This window comes from Ctenopharyngodon idella, chromosome 16 (genome assembly GCF_019924925.1).
Source record: "Ctenopharyngodon idella isolate HZGC_01 chromosome 16, HZGC01, whole genome shotgun sequence".
Classification (NCBI taxonomy): Eukaryota; Metazoa; Chordata; class Actinopteri; order Cypriniformes; family Xenocyprididae; genus Ctenopharyngodon; species Ctenopharyngodon idella.
Genome location: NC_067235.1, coordinates 15,649,512 through 15,669,337, shown reverse-complemented (window position 1 = coordinate 15,669,337; position 19,826 = coordinate 15,649,512). Strand labels below are relative to the sequence as shown.

Genomic DNA, 19,826 nt, shown 5'->3' with positions numbered 1-19,826 from the left:
AATTGCCTTAAGTTGCTAGTGGTAAGTCTTGCGCTGGGCCGCCTCAAAAGACTGCTACGTGGCAAGCATGTGCTGGTCCGTACGGACAATACTGCGACTGTTGCATACATCAACCACCCATTACATGTGGCAACTCACCCGCCATCTCCTCCTCTGGAGTCAGAAGCATCTGAGGTCGCTTCATGCCATTCATGTCCCTGGTGTGCTCAATCGTGCAGCCGACGAGCTCTCTCGACAGCCTGCGCTTCCGGGAGAGTGGCAACTCCATCCCCAGGTGGGCCAGCTGATATGGGACCTCTTCGGAGCCGCGCAGGTAGACCTGTTTAACTTTCTGGACTTGACCCATGGCCAGTTGTTTTATTCCCTGACCGAGAGCACCCTCGGCACGGATGCACTGGCACACAGCTGGCTCCGGAGCCTTCTTGTTAGTTGCAGGAGCAGGTCTTGTTAGTTGCGCCATACTGGCCCAACCGGACCTGGTTCCTGGAACTCGCGCTCCTTGTGACAGCCCCTCCTCGGCCCATTCCTCTGAGGAAGGACCTGCTTTCTCAGAGACGGGGCACCCTATGGCACCCACGTCCAGATCTCTGGAAATTTCACTGGCACAAGGCGCCTCGCTGACAGATATTTGTAGAGCTGTGGGCTGGGCTTCACAACACGTTCGCTAGATTCTTCAGCCTTCGTGTAGAACCAGCATCTTCCTGTGTATTCGCCCCCAGTGGCCAGTAGCAGGAAGGACCCGTTTTAAGTGTTGGCTTGCAATGCCACTCCCGCCCGCTGGGCCGGATACGTGCGTCTATTGCTCCAGTAGAGTTTGTGGTGGAGCGTCTGATGGCAGACCTACACTCGTATGCATTGTGAAACCTGTGTTAGGATGGGTGTCCATATGTAGTGATCCCTGCGGCGATCCTATATGCATATTCTTCCACAGTAAGGCTACCCAGTCCGGCTAGCCTGTGTCTTCCTCAACAGAGCCCGCTCTGTCGTCTCTGCTGGTGTTCTTTTCTCCCCCTAGAACTAGGCTGAAACCACACCTCAGAGACTTACATATGTTGTACTACCCTAATTGGCTAGTCCATATGTGTAACCGCCACATTTCACCTTGCTATGGGCAGGATGTGGCCTCCGCAGTGTCCCCTTCCTTTCAAGGGCACGCTTTCCCAGCGTTTCCCAGAACAGCAGTGACTGACCTTCTCTGCTTAGAGCCCTGACTTCTGCTCCAACAGTTGGGGGCGGACAAGGAGTCTCAAGCAGAGCGCTGGAAGGGCCAGCATCAGTGGCGTGTTGGTAGATATCCCCAATTCCTGAAAAAGAGCGTCTTGGTTACGTATGTAACCCTCGTTCACTGAAGGACGGAACAGAGATGTACGTCCCGTCGCCACAGTCGTTGTACCTCCGCTGTATGGCCGAGTCACTAGCTCGGCTCCTCAGCGGAAAAGCAAATATGCGACGCACCTGCTGCTCATTTATACCCGCGCTGCAGGGCAGAGCAGGTAGATGCGATTATCGCATGCCAATGTACATTGGCACTCGAAGTAGATTGGTCTTTCAAAGCAATCCCCAATTTCGTTGGGCAGTTCCAACGTACGTCTCTGCTCCCTCCTTCAGGGAACGAGGGTTACATATGTAACCGAGACGTTTTTGACCAACATTTTCCACTTCTGATGTCATTTCTAGCAAGAAATTATTATAGTAGTTAAATATTTGTTTAGTTATCACCAAAGATTGCTCTATTTTGCTGTAGATCATAAACCGTTTCGCTGCCTCAGAAGACTGTCTGAAGTCAGTTTCATGAGGTGCCTTAGTGTGCAAACGCTGCCTGCAGAGTCATTGCTTATAAGGCAGTGAGGCAACAAGTCAACTGCCTAAGTTTTCATATGCATACATCACCAGGGAGAAGTCTGACATTTTTAGAATATCAAGTGACATTTTAATTTAAAATTATTAGGTCAAAACAATTTTTTTTAAAAATGAAATGCATAAAGATCAGTAACATGCATTTAGAAAATTGTAGTATATAAATCGTAGTATCTATAAATAATGAATTTCCAATCCGTGCCAGCTTTAAGAATGCATATTTAATATTTCTATGTCTGTGATGAAAAATTGTCATAGATGCAGATTTATTAAAAGTGTTTAATTCACTGTTGCAGGTCTTGGGATGGAGAACATTGGTGGTATATTTGTGGTGTTAATCTGTGGCCTGATTATTGCTGTGTTTGTGGCTGTGATGGAGTTTGTGTCGCCCACACACCAATCAGCTGAAACAGACGAGGTACGGCCTCTCTCCTGCGACCGCCAATATCAGTCACACTACAGTAGGTTACCAAAGATGCTAACTTGTTAATTAAAAAGATATTCTAAACAGATATTCTTACTTTTCTGTAAAATACTTATTTTTAAATTCTATGTCTGCGTAATTTATTTCTGGGGTTGTGTTGTCTGAATTGGAAATTAAAAATAGAGATACTTTATTGATACCGAGGAGATCAATTCTGCCTGAATATGTGTGTTATTGGACATGAGGAGCTGTGTGTTCATTAAAACGTGGACTTTGATCGGTCTGCAAGAACTTGTGAGTTCATAAACAGTGCTGGAAATCACACCACATACCTCAGCCCAAATCTGCACACGCTACATTTACCACAGATCAGTGTTTTTAGAAACAGAAAGTCAGACATCTGATGTTGTGGTTCAACTTACATATGCATATTTTTCCACACACATTACATGCACTGAAAAACGACTGATGAAAGTAGGAAGGAAATAGCAGAAACACAGATGTTCTAAAACGTCTCCTAACCTCTTTTTAATAGTTTTTTTTTTTTTTTTTTTAAATAAAACTCTATACAAAGGTGTATTGCATTATAAAATGATGGTTATTTACATTAATATTACATTTTGAGGTGAAGAAGTTATTTTAAATGAATGCATCAAGGTCAAGGGGTCAGTTTTAGGGGTTGATGGGGAATCTTCAACCATGTTAAAAATATGTTAATTTGTCTTTAACAACATGCAGTTTTCATTTTTTTTCAACCCTCTCAATGCTGTGTACCCCTTATGCTGTGTACAGACTGGATTGTGTTTTTCTGCTTTCTGCAGACAATTTTGTTACTCTAAATTGAAATCAAAGCCAACAAAGAAATGAAAATAAAGGAACGCTTAGGAATGCATGTTCAAAATGAGTATGTCTTGTAATCAGCACATTTCTGTAGTTTTAAGAAGTTGCAAGACTTGTGACTTTTGCTAGACTGCACATAGACTCAAGTCTACTTCTAAAAAGAGAACAAGCACACTTTTTACCAAAACACTGCCAGTGTCAGTTTTTGGGCCATTTTGGCAAATTATTAAGGCCTGTTCATACCAAGAGCAATATCTATATTAGTGCCGCACCAACGGACAATACATTTCTGTTTATTATAATTGAAGAGTTCAGATGCAAAAGCCTCTAAGTGCCAACTGAAATTTTCTTATAAAATGAGCATTTTTATCAAGCTTGCAAATTTATGTTCAGTTATTTCCCTTTAATGGCAATGAAAAGGACCTATTAATTGCCATTAAAGTGAAATTACTGAACCTAAACATACAAGCTTGATAAAAATGCTCACTTTAGAAGAAAATTTCAGACGGCACTTAGAGGCTTTTGCATCTGAACTCTTCAATTGTATGCTGTATAGTTATGCCATCTGCCGCTTAAAATGCTCAAGTTGACTGGATTCTGATTAGCTGTCAATGTTTTTATCATTTATCAGATGGAAAAAAAGTGATTCCAGCGATATCGCTCCTCTGTTGTTATCGTTATAGCTATGTGTCACATACTGTTGCATGCAGGCAGATGAGGAAGACGAATATGAGAACCAAAATGAGTTTTAATAATACAAATATCCATAGACAGAAGAACAGGCAGCAGCATGTACACTTAACATAGACAATACCGGACAATGAACTGAACTCAGGCAGGAACTTAAATGCATAAAGGTAAATGATGAACAGCTGTGAGGATCGTTAGTGTCCATGGTGACTGATGAGTGGCGGCAATGTGGAACAGGGAACACGAGACAGGATTGACAACAAACTGAAAGTTTATGAACAGGACATAATGGTGACACTATGGTGTGGTTGTGTGGACTTCCTTATTGTTAGGATTAGAATGATTATTAAAACTTTATAGTTATAGTCAGAGTTCTCCAAACTCGGTCCTGGATGGCCGCTGTCCTTCAAAGTTTAGCTCCAACCCCGATTAAACACACCTGAAACAGCTAATCAAGGTCTCACTAGGCATACATTAAACTTTCAAGCAGGTGTGTTGGAGCTGGCTGGAGCTAAACTCTGCAGGACAGCGGCCCTCCAGAACCGAGTTTGGAGACCTCTGGTTATAGTTATCGTCCTTGGTGTGATCAGCCATTTACTGTCTCTACTGTTCAAACACCTAATTCTTCAATAGAAACCTGCAGTGGATATGATGTTTGTACTCAAAATCTGTCTTTTTTCACCTGTGCGTACACAGTTTCCTCCTCTGGTGTGTGGACATCTAAAGCCAGCTGATTGGTTGAGGCTCGCAGTGACGTTGATTCTGAGCGACCACTGAAGCAAACCGCAGCGTATTCAATGTCCCCAGATGGCAAGGTGCTTCTGTTGACTTTGCCTCTTTTCAGTATTGTGGCATCAACATATGTGACATCCTAATACAGGTGAAGAGAATTTTAATCATTTACAGAAGCTCATGGCCTATTTGGCACTTGTGAAATACCACATGACTTGTTTATGAGATTCAGGACTGTTAACACAGCAGCAGGAAGTCTCACCTGTTGTAGGTCATCAAGTGTCTGAGTTGTATCTAGTAAGGAGATAAAACATATGTCAAATAACAGCATTATTTTAAAGAAGAGGAATGGAGTCCGTAGTCTAGCCAAAAAGAAAGTAAAGAAGTAAAGCCCTATACCCCCCACCTTGGGACCCATTACTTTTTTTATATCACATTTTACAAATAAGGAACATAAGCAATTAATCATGAAAGAATCAGTAATATTTGCAGTTTCACACTGAGTATTTTCTTTAAAAAGACAGATTTTCAGTCCATGCATGAAGTTTATACTTACAATAAGCGGAAGTGTTGCCGGCTCTTCTACCATGAGTTCTGCCAAAACATAAAAAGAGAAATGTTAAAGTTGTTTTATCTCAGTTCACTCACTTTAGTATTGTTTTACTGTGCTTCCCTATTTAATATTAGTATGTCCTTTTTATTAGTTCCAGGTTTAGTAACGTTAAACACAATGATGGAGTATGCTGCATTTTAAAAAGTATGTCTAATGCTGCCACAATTTCTTGGTTTTACCTGTAATATACACAAATGCATGAATCTTATTATCTTAATATATATAAATTAATTTTATGAAAAATTGGGGAACTTTCGAAAACAGATTTGTTAATTTTAACACTTTGTGTAGCAAAAGCTCTGTTTTTTTTTGTTTTTTTTTCTCTGCTATTTGGCTGTTGGCATGAATCTGTCATAATTCAATGCAGATCTATGACATTACAGTTAAGAAATGGCTAAATGCTGAAGGTTTTCTAGTTGCATACCGTCTGTTGATCAGGAATAAATACCCCACAGCAGCTGTAATTATAGTGATGAGCACTATTGCAGTCACAATCCCTACAGCCTCAGCGGTGGAAAGAATAGGAGGACTGCCTGTGGACAGACAATCGAGAGTGAGCTCGTACTAAACCAGCAATTTAGCAAATCAGTGGGAACTCTGGTGGTAAAAGAGCATTCATGATTGTAATGCACACTTTCTATCTTTCATGCTTATTTCGAGATTTCATTCATTTTTTAATGGTACCTATAAAGACAAAACCATTTGTAATACTAAGAAAGAATATCTTTGTGCCATGTGTGCACTATAGAGGTGCACCATTACTTGTCACAGATGTCAAACTTATTTTTCACCTGGCAGACAATGAAATAGATGATAAAATTCCATAGATTTGACTGCAAAACTGAACTCTGTCTATATCTCGGAGGCTGGTCAACACCATTGCTGACTATTTTCTCCTTAAAACAACAGTGAAAAAAGAGTTTTAAAAATGCGGTTTGAAATCACCAGTGTTTTTTTACGTCACAAACTACCTTGTAACCAATCACGTAGCATATCATTACTATGCTGCGAAGCAAGGGAGTCTCAAGAGAATCCAGCTTATCCTGGTATATTTTTCTGTCAGACAGCTGTCTGGCTCTGAGATAGTGAACGGGAACATGGTTTGTGTAACATTAGCAACACATTATAAGCTGTTTGATAACGTAGTCAAGCAAAAGGCTAATCACATTAATTACTGTTATGTTTCCGACAATGTAGAGAGCGATACATAAAACACATTACCATTCTGACGTTGACTTTTATAAGAGCTTATAATTCACTCTTCCACTTCTTCTTCTGAATCAGTTTCTGGTTCAAACATGGCTGAATTAAACCAGTATTTCCAATTGCCATTGTGCAGCGTTTACTACTACAGTAAAGTTGACCGAGTGGATCATTGAGCTGGTGAGAGTGAGTGGAGGTGGGGCTAATTTGCATATTCATATTCATAAAATCGTTGACTACAGGGGGGACACACAAACAAGAGTGACGTTGTTTGCAGTTGAATTGCCTTGCGTATAGTCAAACCATTAGCATTCACAACAATTCATCAAACAAGAAGTTAATATACTGTTACATACATAAAAACAATATTGCCAGTAACTTTGTCTATTTTTGCTCCACCAACAAAATAATGACAAAAAACTGCAAATGACAAAAGCAAATGACAAGAAAGCAACTCTGAGCAACACGCAGTGGTGATACTGAATAAATTGGTGTTGAATGAATGATAAGTTAATGATTCAATGACTCCCTCATAAAGACAGCTTACTGTCGACACCTACTGGCGTAACTATATAACCTGCAGAAAGAGAATGTCCCAGCGCCGCTCAGCCAATAAAATTCGAGAACCAGTTGGGTTCGAAAATTTGATCCTCACTAGATATTACAGTATCTCAGTCCCCAGAATGGTTAAGTTCAGGTGCACTCTTAAGAAAGTGCACATTTCTCATGTTTGGTAAAGGTTCTTCGGCCTGTAACAATATATTAGAACCCTTTCTGGTGCTAAATAGAACCCTTTTTTATAAGGTTCCATAAAGAACCATGCTTTGAAAGTGCTACCTTAATGGTGTTATAAATAACCATTTTAATAATAGTTTATTTTCATCAATATTAGTATAGTAGTATCTTCTTATTAATATTTGTATTATTAATATTATTTTTTATATATTATTTATTAATATTGTGTTTTTTACTCTATCCTCTATAATAAAATAAAATAAAATAAAAAAAACAGAATGTTGTGTCAATTAGGTAGTTTTATTTTTTATTAACATGGCAAATTGTAGCAAAAATGACAGCGGTCTAACAGTTATTAATTGAATACGTTAATAAATAATAATTGACATTGAACATGATATAGATGTAATAAAGACCAAGTTCCAGTGAAATATCTTATATATATATATATATATATATATATATATATAAAAATAATCTTTTATATACAGTTGTGGTCAGAATTATTGGCACCCTTGATAAATGTGATCAAAGATGACTGTAAAAATAAATCTGCATTGTTTATACTTTTGATCTTTATCTTTATCTATCCATTTTGATCTTTTTGATTTTTTATCTGTTGGTATTTGATAGAATCCATGATACCAAGTATCTGAACAAGATGTCCAGGACCTCCAGCAGAAAAATAGGCCCACAACATTAAAGATCCAGCAGTATATTTAACCGTGGGCATGGGGTACTTTTTATCCATGTGTGCACCAAACCCATCTGGTGGGTTTGCTGCCAAAAAACTATTTTTTTAGTTTCATCTGACCATAGAAGCCGGTCCCGTTTGAAGTTCCAGTCTTGTCTGACAACTGAATATGCTGGATATTGTTTCTAGATGAGAGCAGAGGGTTTTTCTTGTAACCCTCCCAAACGACTTGTGGGGATGTAGGTGCTGTTTGATAATACTTTTTAGGCTTTCTGAGGCTCAAGACTCAACTAATCTCTGCAATTCTCCAGCTGTGATCCTTGGAGAGTCTTTGGCCACTCAAACTTTCCTCCTCACCATGCATTAGGACAATTTAGACACACGTCCTCTTCCAGGCAGATTTGTAACATCTTTAGTTGATTGGAACTTCTTAATTATTGCCCTGATAGTGGAAATGGGGATTTTCAATGGTTTAGCTATTTTCTTACAGCCACTTTCTATTTTGTGAAGCTCAACAATCTTTTGCTGCACATCAGAACTATATTCTTTGGTTTTACTCATTGTGGTGAATGATTAAGGGAATTTGGCCTTTGTGTTTCCTCATGTTTATACTCCAGTGGAACAGGAAGTCATGGCTGGACAATTTCATGTTCATGATCACCCTGGTGTGCTAAAAATATGTAAATAGGAATGGGAATATACTTCAGAGATATTTTAATCATAAAAAATTCTAGGGGTGCCAATAATTGTGGCCAACGTGTTTTGGAGAAAAACATTTATTTCATAATGTGATTTTCCCCCCACTTTCAATTGTTTTCCTTCAATGAAAGGTCAGATTTTTGCTAATTTTATGAATTAAAGATCAAAAGGATAAACAATGCAGATTTAATTTTATAGTCATCTTTGATCATATTTTCCAAGGGTGCCAATAATTGTGACCACAACTGTAAATATCTTTTTTCACACATAGTTATGTGTGAGTGGCAGTTTGTCTCTGCAGATGATGAGGTTGTGGGATGTGACAGCTTCTGAAATACACAACAATTATGTTTAAGAAGGCCAAAATTAGCAAAAATGGGCAGTATGTGAGCCCTTTAAAAGAAAAAAGTGATATAAAGTCATGGTGTGTACGTTTTTTTTTTTTTTTTGTGACCGAGTATATGGATATGGATAAAAATATGGTTCATAAATTCAATGTCTTTATTACTTTGTGGAGAAGAGAATATAAATATCCTTAACTGAACAGAGCTGTTCACACTTACATGTTCTGTTAAATTAAAAAGGGTAAAATACATGATTGGTAGAAAAGCAGTTACAATTTTAAAGTTAAAATGTATAGACAATTTAAGAAAGAAATCATTTACCTGTTAAGAGTGTGTTGACAGGCTATGAAACTGAATGGCTGAGCTCCAGAAAGTCAATAATGAGGTGGCTTTGACAGTTAAAGCTTTGTAAAACAAAAAGGCAGGTATAAAGAACCCTAAACTCTAACACAAAGAACCATTTCAGCTTCTAAGGGTTCTTCATGACAATACGGTTCTAAATAGAACAGTTACTACAAAGGACCTTTAAAGAACCATTTCCTTTTAGAGAGTGTAGAGAAGGGGTTCGAAAAACAGAAAAAAAGAGTTTTGACAAATTAAAAATGACAATAGCCTACTTATACATAATACTAAGAGTCTATTGTAAAAGACCTTCTACTAAAAATAACTTCTTTAGATTCTTTGGTAAATTTAAATGAGCAGTTACGTACCTTCTCTCACTTTAAGAGTGGTTTGTCCTTTATAACTGCCGCTAGGGAAGGCTGTGTAGTCACAGCTGTAGACTCCCTGATCACTCATCCTCACGTCTCTGATGATAATGGAGGCGTCATAGATCAGAGGAGAGCTCTTAATGAAGCTGACTCTGTCTTTCAGAAATGTGTCATGCAGAAAAAGACCATGGTCCATATTAAAGATCATGATTTCATATTTATTGGACCGATTGTTCCACATCCACTGTACTTGCGATATGTTGTCCTTTGAGTTTCCATGGATGTACTGGCACAACAGTGTGACATCATGACCCTGGTACCCAGTAACCTCAAGATGGGTGAAAATTTTCGGTCCATGCAGTACTGATAAAGAGAGAGAAATTGTTCATAGAATTCTAAAATGTTGATTGATTGTTCTACTTTTTTATGCTTGTATATGTACATGTGATTCACTGTATGTTGATATGTTGACGTTAGAAAAAATTAGAAATACTTTGGCAATACATTGTAATATTTTTCATGCCAATAAAGCACACTTTGAATTTGTATTTGAGAGAGAGAGAGAGCAGTGTTGCCAAGTCTGCGGTTTCTTGCAGAATTGGGCTACTTTTACACTGTTGCCGCGGGTTGTTTTTCATGTCCGCGGGTTCAAGCGATCCCAAGTAACATGATATTTAGCCCCTCGAATGCAAATTTGACCGAACAGAATACACTCAGAAAAAAGAGAGAACAGTGCATGCAAAATCAGCTAAAAACTATAGAAGAATCTGTAAATTCTAACAAATTCTGGGACAACTGGAATTCCCTGAATAAAAAACAACATGAACAAACAGTCATACAAAATGGAGACACCTGGAAAAATCACTTTGAACAACTTTATAGCGAAATAAAAATGAACCCAGAACAAATCCAAATATATGAAAAAATGATCAATATGGAACATACAATTGGTAAATACCAAAACCCATTAGGCTACCCCATCACAGAAAATGAACTGATAAATAAAATCCAGGCCCTAAATATCAAAAAAGCAAGTGAACCACATGGCATCCTCAATGAAATGCTGAAGAACACAGAGCACAAATTAAGATTGGCCTTACTAAAACTGTTCAACTTGGTTTTGAGTGCTGGTCATTTCCCTGACACCTGGAATAGAGGACTCATAAAGCCCATATTCAAAAGTGGAGACAAATTAGATCCAAATAATTACAGGGGTATCTGTGTGAGCAGTAATCTGGGGAAGCTGTTCTACAGTATCACCAACACGAGACTCATACACTTCCTTACAGAGCACAATGTCCTGAGCAAAAGTCAGATCAGATTCTTATAACAAAGTTTACATCAGACTATATCCTCACCGTACATACACTGATCGACAAATACATTAACCAAAACAAAACCAAAACTTTTGCTTACTTTGTAGATTTCCAGAAGGCCTTTGATTCAATTTGGCATGAAGGTCTTCTGTCTAAACTTCTAGAATCAGGTATCGGGGGTAAAACATACAACATTATAAAAACAGTTTACTCAAACAATCAATGCGCTATTAATATTGGCAATAAACAAACAGAGTTCTTCACTCAAGGGCGGGGTGTGAGACAGGGCTGCCCACTATCACCGACCCTCTTCAATATTTACATTCATGAATTGGCGAAACAACTAGAATAATCAGTAGCACCTGGCCTCACACTACATGACTCCAACATAAAGTTCCTCCTGTATGCAGATGATCTGGTCCTGCTGTCTCCAACAGAAAAGGGGCTGTCATCGGTTCTATCAGACCTGAGCCCTGACTATTAACCGTAACAAAACTAAAGTACTAACATTCCAGAAAAGACCTAGATGTCAAGGAAAGAGACACAATTTCACCCTTGGTGTGACCAAAATTGATCATGCCACAAGCTACACATACCTCGGGCTGAAAATAAGTGCAACTGGAAAGCTAAATTTGGCCGTGAATGAACTGAAAGAACTGAAAGAGCTGGATGACTGCAAAAACAAACTAACATGACTAACAACAGCCAACCTCAGGACACCCTCAACCACAGAATTAGGCCCAACCAAATTATAAAAGCACAGAAAGAAAATTACCTGACCTATTGGACTGAAACAACAGAAAAACAAAGTAAACTTAAATGTTATTTGGCCCTAAATAGAGACTACTCAACAGCAGAATATCTGAGTACAGTGAAAGACCGTAAATTAAGAAGTAAAATGACACAATCACATGCTGTCTGTAGAGACGGGCAGATACAGACAGAACTGGCTGCCCAGAGAGAGCCGCATCTGCCCGTACTGTGACCAGAGAGAAGTGGAGACAGAGCAACACTTCCTCACCAGCTGCCCTAAGAGGAAATCAGAAAGACATTTTAGCCAAAATTTGAAATAAAAGAATCTATTTATAATGTAGCAAACATACATTATAAACAGATTCTTTTATTTCAAATTTTGGATAATTTTAAGGAAGTCTGATTTATCAGTTTAGTCTGCACAGGAAATTTCTCAAGACAGCATGACAGGAAGTGCTTATAAAAGAAAAAAGTAAGGCACAGAAAGAGTTTAGCATAATCGGCTTTCCTTATATGCATGTGACTAATATGCATTTATCATCAACAAAACATTTTATTGTATTAAGTATTTATATAACATTCTTAGTGAGTTCTTGTGAAATGTAAAAAAGTAATAAAACTCCCAAAACCAAATCATCCATGTTTGATTCTTGAATATAAAAAGAGTTAAGAGATCTCGACAAATTCAGTTAAAATTATGAGTTTCAGGTCAATGGGAGGAGAGATATTCAGAGTTAAAATAATGATCATCGATTAATGATTGTAAAGACAGTATCTGTAAACTATATAAATACTGTATGACAGCCATTTTAGTGTGAACAAGATTTGGCACAAAAATCATTCCACAAAGGATTTTCACCATATAGTTATTAATTTAAGTTACTATTATTAACACTGCATTTGTATCCAAGAAAACAAAAATGATGCAATAAGCTCACTGCATAATGTCTTTCTTGCATATTTTAGAGCAAAATGGAATACAACAACAACAAAAAACTTTCAGCATATCACATAATTCTTGTTTTTATTTACCTGTAAACCCAGTGGCACAAGACAGCAGTAAAGGAATAAATACATTATGTAAGTCCATAATGAGCTTTAATTTCTAAAGTGACTCGTGTTAACAGCAGTCCATCTCATAAAAGAAGTTCAAACTGTTCAAAGACATAAAGGGAAGTTAAAAACAGCTGTCTAATGTGACTCACTCTGTGGTGTGCACTTTTTAATTTCTAATTATTCACATTTAATGACTTTAATAAGAAGAAAATGACAAATAATTGATTTCATAACATTTTATAATTGATTTATTATTTTAAAATAAGATTACATCTAAAGTATCTTTATCTTTACATTGCATAAAAAGATTGATTTGACATTTTTAACTGCTCATTTATAAGCTTTAATCACTACACATTATTTTATAACACTGTGACCAATCATATTCAAGTCTAAATTTCTATCAAATTTAGTGTATCTTTTTTGCAGACTAATCAAATAAATTTTTTAACAAGTTAATTGGCAATGAACAAATTTATAAAAAAAAAAAAAAAAAAATAAAAATAAAGAGAATAAACAGCACAAGTATTGTGTAATGTACTGTATAGCCTGCTGAATATAACAAATCTGCTCAAATGTATGCTTTATGGACCTTATGGTTCAGTATTATGTAACCTCATTGAGTCGTGGACAGGAAGTGCTGGTGCTTGTGTTATTTACAGAATATCAAAGTTTCTCATTTTGATGTTGATGGTCACTAGTTAGATTTTGACAAGATCAAGGGTTTACATTAATAGCCAAGGAAAATGTTCAGATATTGTAGCCTATATCTAATAGAGAATCCTTGACTACTGTATTTTGAAATACTGTATGTATAAGATGAGTTTAGTCAGTGATTAGACATCACAAGATTCACATCTGTGATCAACTGTTTTAATGTTTAGCTTTTAGTTTCATTTAATAAACAAATGAAATCCAATTTCACTTTGTTGAAGTGAGACAAATAAGTAAATGGCAAGTAGTGGAGACCAGGGATGATCTATAGAGACATAACATTTTTGGCTATAATGTTTTCATCTTTATCTGCTACAAATTAAAGTTGTTTTGATATATACAACTTATCCCTATATTGTGTATATAAACTACCAAGAATGATGTTGTTTTATCACCATTAATGGGGTCAATTGTAACAGTAGGTACAGTATATGTATTATTAAAAAAAAAAAAAAAAAAAAAAATCCATTTTTGTACAACTTTATTAAAATTTGTAACATGTTCTCCCATATAATTTTTTTTTTTTTTTTTGGTAGGTGTTTATATATATATATATATATATATATATATATATAAATTTTTATATGTTTTTTGAAATCTCTGGATTTTATGGGGCTCTGGATATTGTTGTTTTGTATGTGCAAACCAAAAGGGGACAATAAACTGTCCAGGGGGCCCAGAAAAGTGGCACTCCTGCATACAATAGTAAAGTAAAATAAATAGCCTACACTAACCAACTCAATGTAGTGAGATTGAATCAGAATCATTTCTTTAACTTGAATAAAGCAAGTTAATTTAGATGTTACATGACTAAGTGATTATTGCTCATCATCCACGATCAAATCTAGACATGACTCGTGTTAATATCCAGCGCTAGGTGGCGCAGTGAACTCTCTGCACTCTATAACAGCCGTTTATCATTAACTGAAAACTGATGTAAATAGTTCAGATGATTCGAGCTGCAGCTCCTGACAGCTGAGAGCTCGATCATGATGGTTTCTTATCGTTTATACTGGACGCTGTGGATATTGTCGTGTTTTGGTGAGACTTTGTTTTAGCAATTAAATAATTCTCTGTGTTGAATTTCTAAATAAAATAACTCGTTAGTCCTATTTTATTTATGTAAATTCAGAAAAAATTTATGTCTGCCATTTACTGAAGCTGTTCTACCACTAAAAATAACTACAGAGTAGTTAAAGTAGTTAAATAATTTAAGTGCAAATATAAAAATAAATGTAATAGGCCTATTCTTTTTATTTTTCTCTTAGGACAATATTTAGGTCAAGATCTGCAGATTCCTGAGCCGCCTAATAAAGCAGAAGGAGACAGTGTGGTGTTCGCTCCTGATAGCCCACCCTCCACATCGATTTTTATAACTCAATGGTTTTTTGCTGCAACACCTATAATTACAGTAGCGCATGGTGTAACTACAGTAAACCCCGCATATGAAGGCAGATTCCGTTTTGACAGCAACACTCTCGCTCTGACACTGCAGAACCTGAGACTGAGTGATTCTGGAATATACAGACTGACTGTAACAACTAGTGCTGGAGAGACACTTACAGGAGAAACTTCACTACAAGTGTTCGGTGAGTGTGTTGCTAAAACTTGGTTCAGTATTTACTGTAAAAGATTTTTATTTGTAATTGAATTACTTTTCCTTTGAAAAAGTAAAGTAAGGGATTACTGTTAATTTTTCTGTAATTTTATCACAGTTAATCTGATGTAATTGCGTTAAATACTGTATAGAACAATTCTATATAAAACAATAGCGGATTTAACATAATGGTAAAATGTTTGTTTTTAATGTAACCTTTTCCCTTTAAATACTTTGGTCAGTTCAAGAATAATTTATGCAGTTTTATATTACTTATTTGAAAGAATTAAAAGAGCAGTTTCATGTCTGTCCTTGTATTGTTTAACTGGTCGAGGATGATATGGGATTCAGAAAGTAATCGGTAATAAGTAATGCAATACTTATTAGAGAGATTAATTAGTACAGTTATCCAATTACACTGTTAAAGATGTAATTCGTAGCTAGTAGATAATTACCTTTTTAGAGTAACTTACCCAACACTGTTCTTAAAATAAAACTAAACTGCAAATTGTCTTGGAAACGTTTTCCCATTATAATAAACTTTTACAGTTCTCTTTTATGCTGTAGATTGTTATTGTTTTCCTCTTATCCGAGGCCCTGACATTCAGTCATTTCTCAACTGTGAAAATCAATTAAACATAAATTTTATGCATTACAAACTTTGGCAATTTAAATATGCACTGAAATAAACAAACCATTTCAATATTTACTGTGAATTGATTTATATACATTTTACACAAATTGCTGCTTTCCCTCAGTTGTGGGATAATTTCCATCAAAAGAAAAAGAAAAAAAAAAAAACCCAAAAAAAACAAACAAACAGTTTTGCCTCTAATAAAATGGCATGCAATGGTGCAAATATTCAAATAAACATTTTTTTCATTGACGATATAGGCCTTCTGTACAGCCATGGACACAATTTGAGAAATATGGCCTCCCTGACCCCTGCAGTCAAAGACCCCTGATGGCCCCATTGGCCTGCTCCATAATATATACACATAAAAAAATACTATAAATTTGTAGCCAGTTGTTAATGGTATAATGGTTGTTTGATTCATCTGACCCACTCACATCTTTGTGGTAGTTGTAGTCCTAATTAAGCATTTTCCTGTCTTGCCAAAGCCCAAGTTCTTTTGCTGTTCTTACAATTATTAATTGTGTCCTAAATGTGAAAGACTAATTCTAGATCCAGTGTCTTTGTTCTTTCTCTCATTTACACAGAAAATGTATCTAATGTCAGGCTTATTGGTCCAGAGGAACCATTAATAGAGGGCGAATCATCTGCTAACATCACCTCTGAAGGAACTGGCACAATCACTTCTGTGCAGTGGATGAAAGATAACAGTCCTCTGTCTCCTAGCAACAGCATCATCTTCTCAGCTGATAACAGATCATTGTTCATCAGTCCAGTGCAGAGATCAGACAGTGGGGAATATCAGTGTACATATACAAACCCTGTCAGCTCTGGGACAGCAAAACTCAGCCTGATCATCAACTGTGAGTGTTAAACATTTAAACAAAGATGATTTGAGCTCAAATCTGATTAAATATAAACATACTTCAGTGTTAAGTTTGTCTTGTCTTGTGTCTTGTGTTTGTTCTAGATGGACCAGAAGATGTTTCTATTAAGGGTCTGGATGTGGTGGATTTAGGGGTTCGTGTGTCTCTGTCTTGCTCTGCAAATTCTGAACCTTCTGCCTCATTCAGATGGAAGTTTAATGAAACAGACACCAGTGTGACCACAGACACATTCACTATAGATAAGACTGACGTCACACACAGTGGAGATTACGACTGCACTGCCTGGAATAGTGTCACAAACAGAAACGCCTCACAAAGACATGCTTTACTAGTTAAAGGTAAGTGTTACAACTCTTTATTATAACCAATGTTTTGACCTTAATTTAACATTTGTTCATTGGAGCTTTCTGTTGTCATCATTTTTTGCTGTTTTGTATGTACATCTATTGCTCGTGATTGCCTTGTGTTGTCTTAAATTTTATTAAATTTTTTTAATTAAGTGTATTTAAAGTGTATTAGAATTATTATTGTGTGCGTTATATGGTCTGGTCTGTTGTTTCTTTTCTATAGTTGGTGGTGGAGGAGGAGGACTGACAACAGGAGCCATAGTTGGGATTGTCATTGTAGTTTTAGTGGCAGTTTCAGGCATTTGTGGTCTGATTGTCTATTTAATAAAAACCAAGAAAATGTAAGTAATATGGCACCTCATGGTGTATTTTGTAATCACAGCTTTAATTTGACACATTATATACATTATTACTATAGTAATAATAATGTATATAATGTTTCAAATTAATGTGTGTACAAATCACAACTTGTATCAGCTTCCAACAGGTCTAGATCTACATATGAGTTTTAAAGATAACAGTGATTAAAAAATTATTATTCTCATGAGAGACTTTTCCCTATCAAACTCAGAGTAAATTCCGTAAATTTCCCTAGCATTAACATTTTTTGCAATATTTCACACATAATAAAAGTACCATGGAAACTAAACTGCTTTTTCGTATGACAGAAATGTGGTAAAGATTTTAAATAATTTATTTGTCTTTACACTACAGCCCAATGTTAAACAAGGAACAAAAAGGACAAGGAAGTGGAGGTATGTTTGTTATTTATTCGTAATACCAACATGAGTATGATTTGATTGAAACAACACTGATACTGACCATCCCATGTTTCAGATTATCTATTAATATTACAAATGATTCAGTACATATTTCTCTCAGTATCAATCTTATTGAATGTTTCTTTCTTTAAGCAGCACAAAGCAGACAAGAGCCTGTGAGTGACTTTCAGTTTTTTCTCATCACAACATTTTTGTCTTTATAGCACCTGATTTGAAACTGTAAATCTGATGTCACATGACACATTACAAACACTTACAGGAAAGGTGTTTTTCAGTGGGTGTAACTGATATTCAGTCATTTAGTCTCTTCTGTCTCTTGTGTCTTTTATCTCATAGTGGTATTTAAAGTGGTAATTATTTATGGTTTTACAGCAGGAGGGATGAGTGTATTTTTACTGTCAGCTCAACTGGACTTTAATCTTTAACATATTACTGCACAAAGACATACTGAGGATCGCAGTTAAACAGTGGATATAATTGACAAAAAATCACTCATGATAGACATTACCACTGTTTAATAGTGGGCTTTCTGTTTCATGATTTAAATATCAGCATCATTAACATTTTACAACAATTTTACCTCAAGAGACATCATTGTGTCTGATGTTGTGATTATAATTTAAGAAAAACAAATAACTATTTGTAGGATTCACACTATGAAGAAATGACTGATATCCAGAAGACTAGAGGAGATGGAGCAGTTCGGGCGAAGAGTGAATCTACTATATATGTGAATTTCAGTTATGAGGAAAATGAGTATGAAAATGTAAAGCATTGAGTTTCAAACAGACCAAGATGTCCTTCAGCTCAGGTGAGCAGGTTAATAATATTAATAAGTCCAGTCTGTCCCATCGTACAGCATTATACTCTTGGCTGCATCACAAAATAAGTGCTATTTATTCTTTCTTACTATAGTCTTGCAGTAAAAATAAGGAAAACATTTGGTTGGATTCTTTTATTATATGCTTGTGTAACGTCTCTATTCAGGTATCAAACCCTCCTCTTGTGAGCAGGTGAGGAAGTGAAGACACTGAAACATCTACTGCCAGATGATCTGTCAGGCTGTATACATTTCTTTCTTTTTTTTTCTTTCTTTCTTTCCTTTAAAATGGAGGCCTACACTAAAACTATGCACACAGAACTCAGCAGAACAGATTTATCAACTGTTCTTTATGTAGTCCTACATGTTTCCCATCTCATCCATGTTCATTTAATAAGTATTTTGGCTAGTTTTTTAAATTATATTTATTTATAATTTATAAATTACTCAGGCTATAGCTAATATTTAGCTAGTATTGATCGCATACACCAAACAGTTTCTCAGAAATCATCAGATACATCCTCATTCTTTCTTTCATGCACAGGGAAAATAAAACAACTGTGATAGTGGGTAAAAAAAACAGAGGTTACATTGAGTAGATTCACCTTTAGACCTGAACACAGTGTCACTCAGGGGAAAGAAACAAGGAAGTGACATGGTCGAAAATAGGGAGTTTTGGTAAAAAAAAATTATTGTTCATTATCTTCAAAGAATGCAATATAAATCCTTTCATGTTATTTCAATTTTCTTTGCTCAGAATAAAGGGTTCATTTCTTATTCATTCCACCTTCTGGTTCTGGTTTTTAGCACTTTGGAATATTTAAGGCCACATACAATACTGTATTATTTTTCTTCATGATGTGGGCAGTCGTGACCCGAGTCAGAATTGTAACCCGAAGGTTGCGGGTTTGATTCTCAATACGGGCAGGAAAATGTAGGTGGGGCGAGTGAATGAACAGCACTCACTTCCACCCTTAATACCCGTGACTGAGGTGCCCTTGAGCAAGAAACCTCACCCCCAATTGCTCCCTGGGCGCCCTCCCTGCCAACAGCTCTAGGTGTGTGTGTCCACGATTTGCAGTGTATGTGTTCACTCACTGCTCCTAATGTGTGCACTAACTTGGATGGGTTAAATGCAGAGGACAGATTCCGAGTATGGGTTGCCAAATAATAAGGATTTATCAAGGCAGATGTAGTGAGTTAAACTTAAACTTTTCTTCATGAGGATGAATGATTTTCATCATGAATGAATTCTGAACAAACCGCAGGTACCAAACTGTCAAATGTCCACTTTTAGCACTTCAACACTATGTGTGTGTTTAAACCAATTTATTACATTTGTTGTAGTGATATAAATAAGTACTACGTGCATCAAGTTC

At 36.4% G+C, this 19,826-nt stretch overlaps 2 protein-coding genes across 26 annotated transcripts in view; one reads left to right on the top strand and one right to left on the bottom strand.

Annotated features, from left to right (window-relative positions):
- Positions 1–19,826, top strand: part of LOC127497605 (carcinoembryonic antigen-related cell adhesion molecule 20-like) — a 105,388-nt gene that overhangs the window by 26,942 nt on the left and 58,620 nt on the right. For 6 of the 24 annotated variants that reach the window (XR_007925587.1, XR_007925586.1, XM_051866178.1 and 3 more), the window contains exons 1-5: positions 14,283–14,421; positions 14,649–14,969; positions 16,199–16,474; positions 16,582–16,836; positions 17,069–17,186. The exons of 3 other annotated variants lie outside the window; for them this stretch is intronic. Coding sequence is in view for 18 of the 21 variants with exons in the window: in XM_051866178.1 (XP_051722138.1) it covers positions 14,370–14,421; positions 14,649–14,969; positions 16,199–16,474; positions 16,582–16,836; positions 17,069–17,186 (1,022 nt within the window). In the remaining 3 variants the exon portion in view is untranslated. Of the gene's footprint in view, positions 1–14,282; positions 14,422–14,648; positions 14,970–16,198; positions 16,475–16,581; positions 16,837–17,068; positions 17,187–17,559; positions 17,601–17,759; positions 17,783–18,273; positions 19,820–19,826 lie in introns of those variants that run through there. 15 more of the 24 variants (XR_007925589.1, XM_051866182.1, XM_051866200.1 and 12 more) reach the window with 11 other exon arrangements.
- Positions 3,852–12,806, bottom strand: LOC127497610 (myelin protein P0-like). 2 transcript variants are annotated; one of them, XM_051866208.1, is made up of 6 exons: positions 12,643–12,806; positions 9,542–9,904; positions 5,581–5,689; positions 5,100–5,137; positions 4,806–4,837; positions 3,852–4,682 (listed from the first exon to the last, which is right to left on the bottom strand). In XM_051866208.1, the coding sequence occupies exons 1-6, from the start codon at positions 12,698–12,700 to the stop codon at positions 4,473–4,475; spliced, it is 810 nt and encodes a 269-aa protein (XP_051722168.1). In that variant the 5' UTR covers positions 12,701–12,806; the 3' UTR covers positions 3,852–4,472. The 2 variants fall into 2 exon arrangements, with proteins under 2 accessions (XP_051722168.1, XP_051722169.1); XM_051866209.1 differs by lacking the exon at positions 12,643–12,806 and having other exon boundaries at positions 9,542–10,926.

What these genes read in the sequence shown, in the direction of transcription:
- LOC127497610 (XM_051866208.1), bottom strand. Translation starts at nt 12,700, where the DNA reads ATGGACTTACATAATGTATTTATTCCTTTACTGCTGTCTTGTGCCACT. An exon ending in TTGTGCCACTGGGTTTACAG is followed by an intron (nt 9,905 to 12,642) that starts GTAAATAAAAAC and finishes TCTCTTTATCAG; the next exon opens with TACTGCATGGACCGAAAATT. An exon ending in CGGCAACACTTCCGCTTATT is followed by an intron (nt 4,838 to 5,099) that starts GTAAGTATAAAC and finishes TCTCCTTACTAG; the next exon opens with ATACAACTCAGACACTTGAT.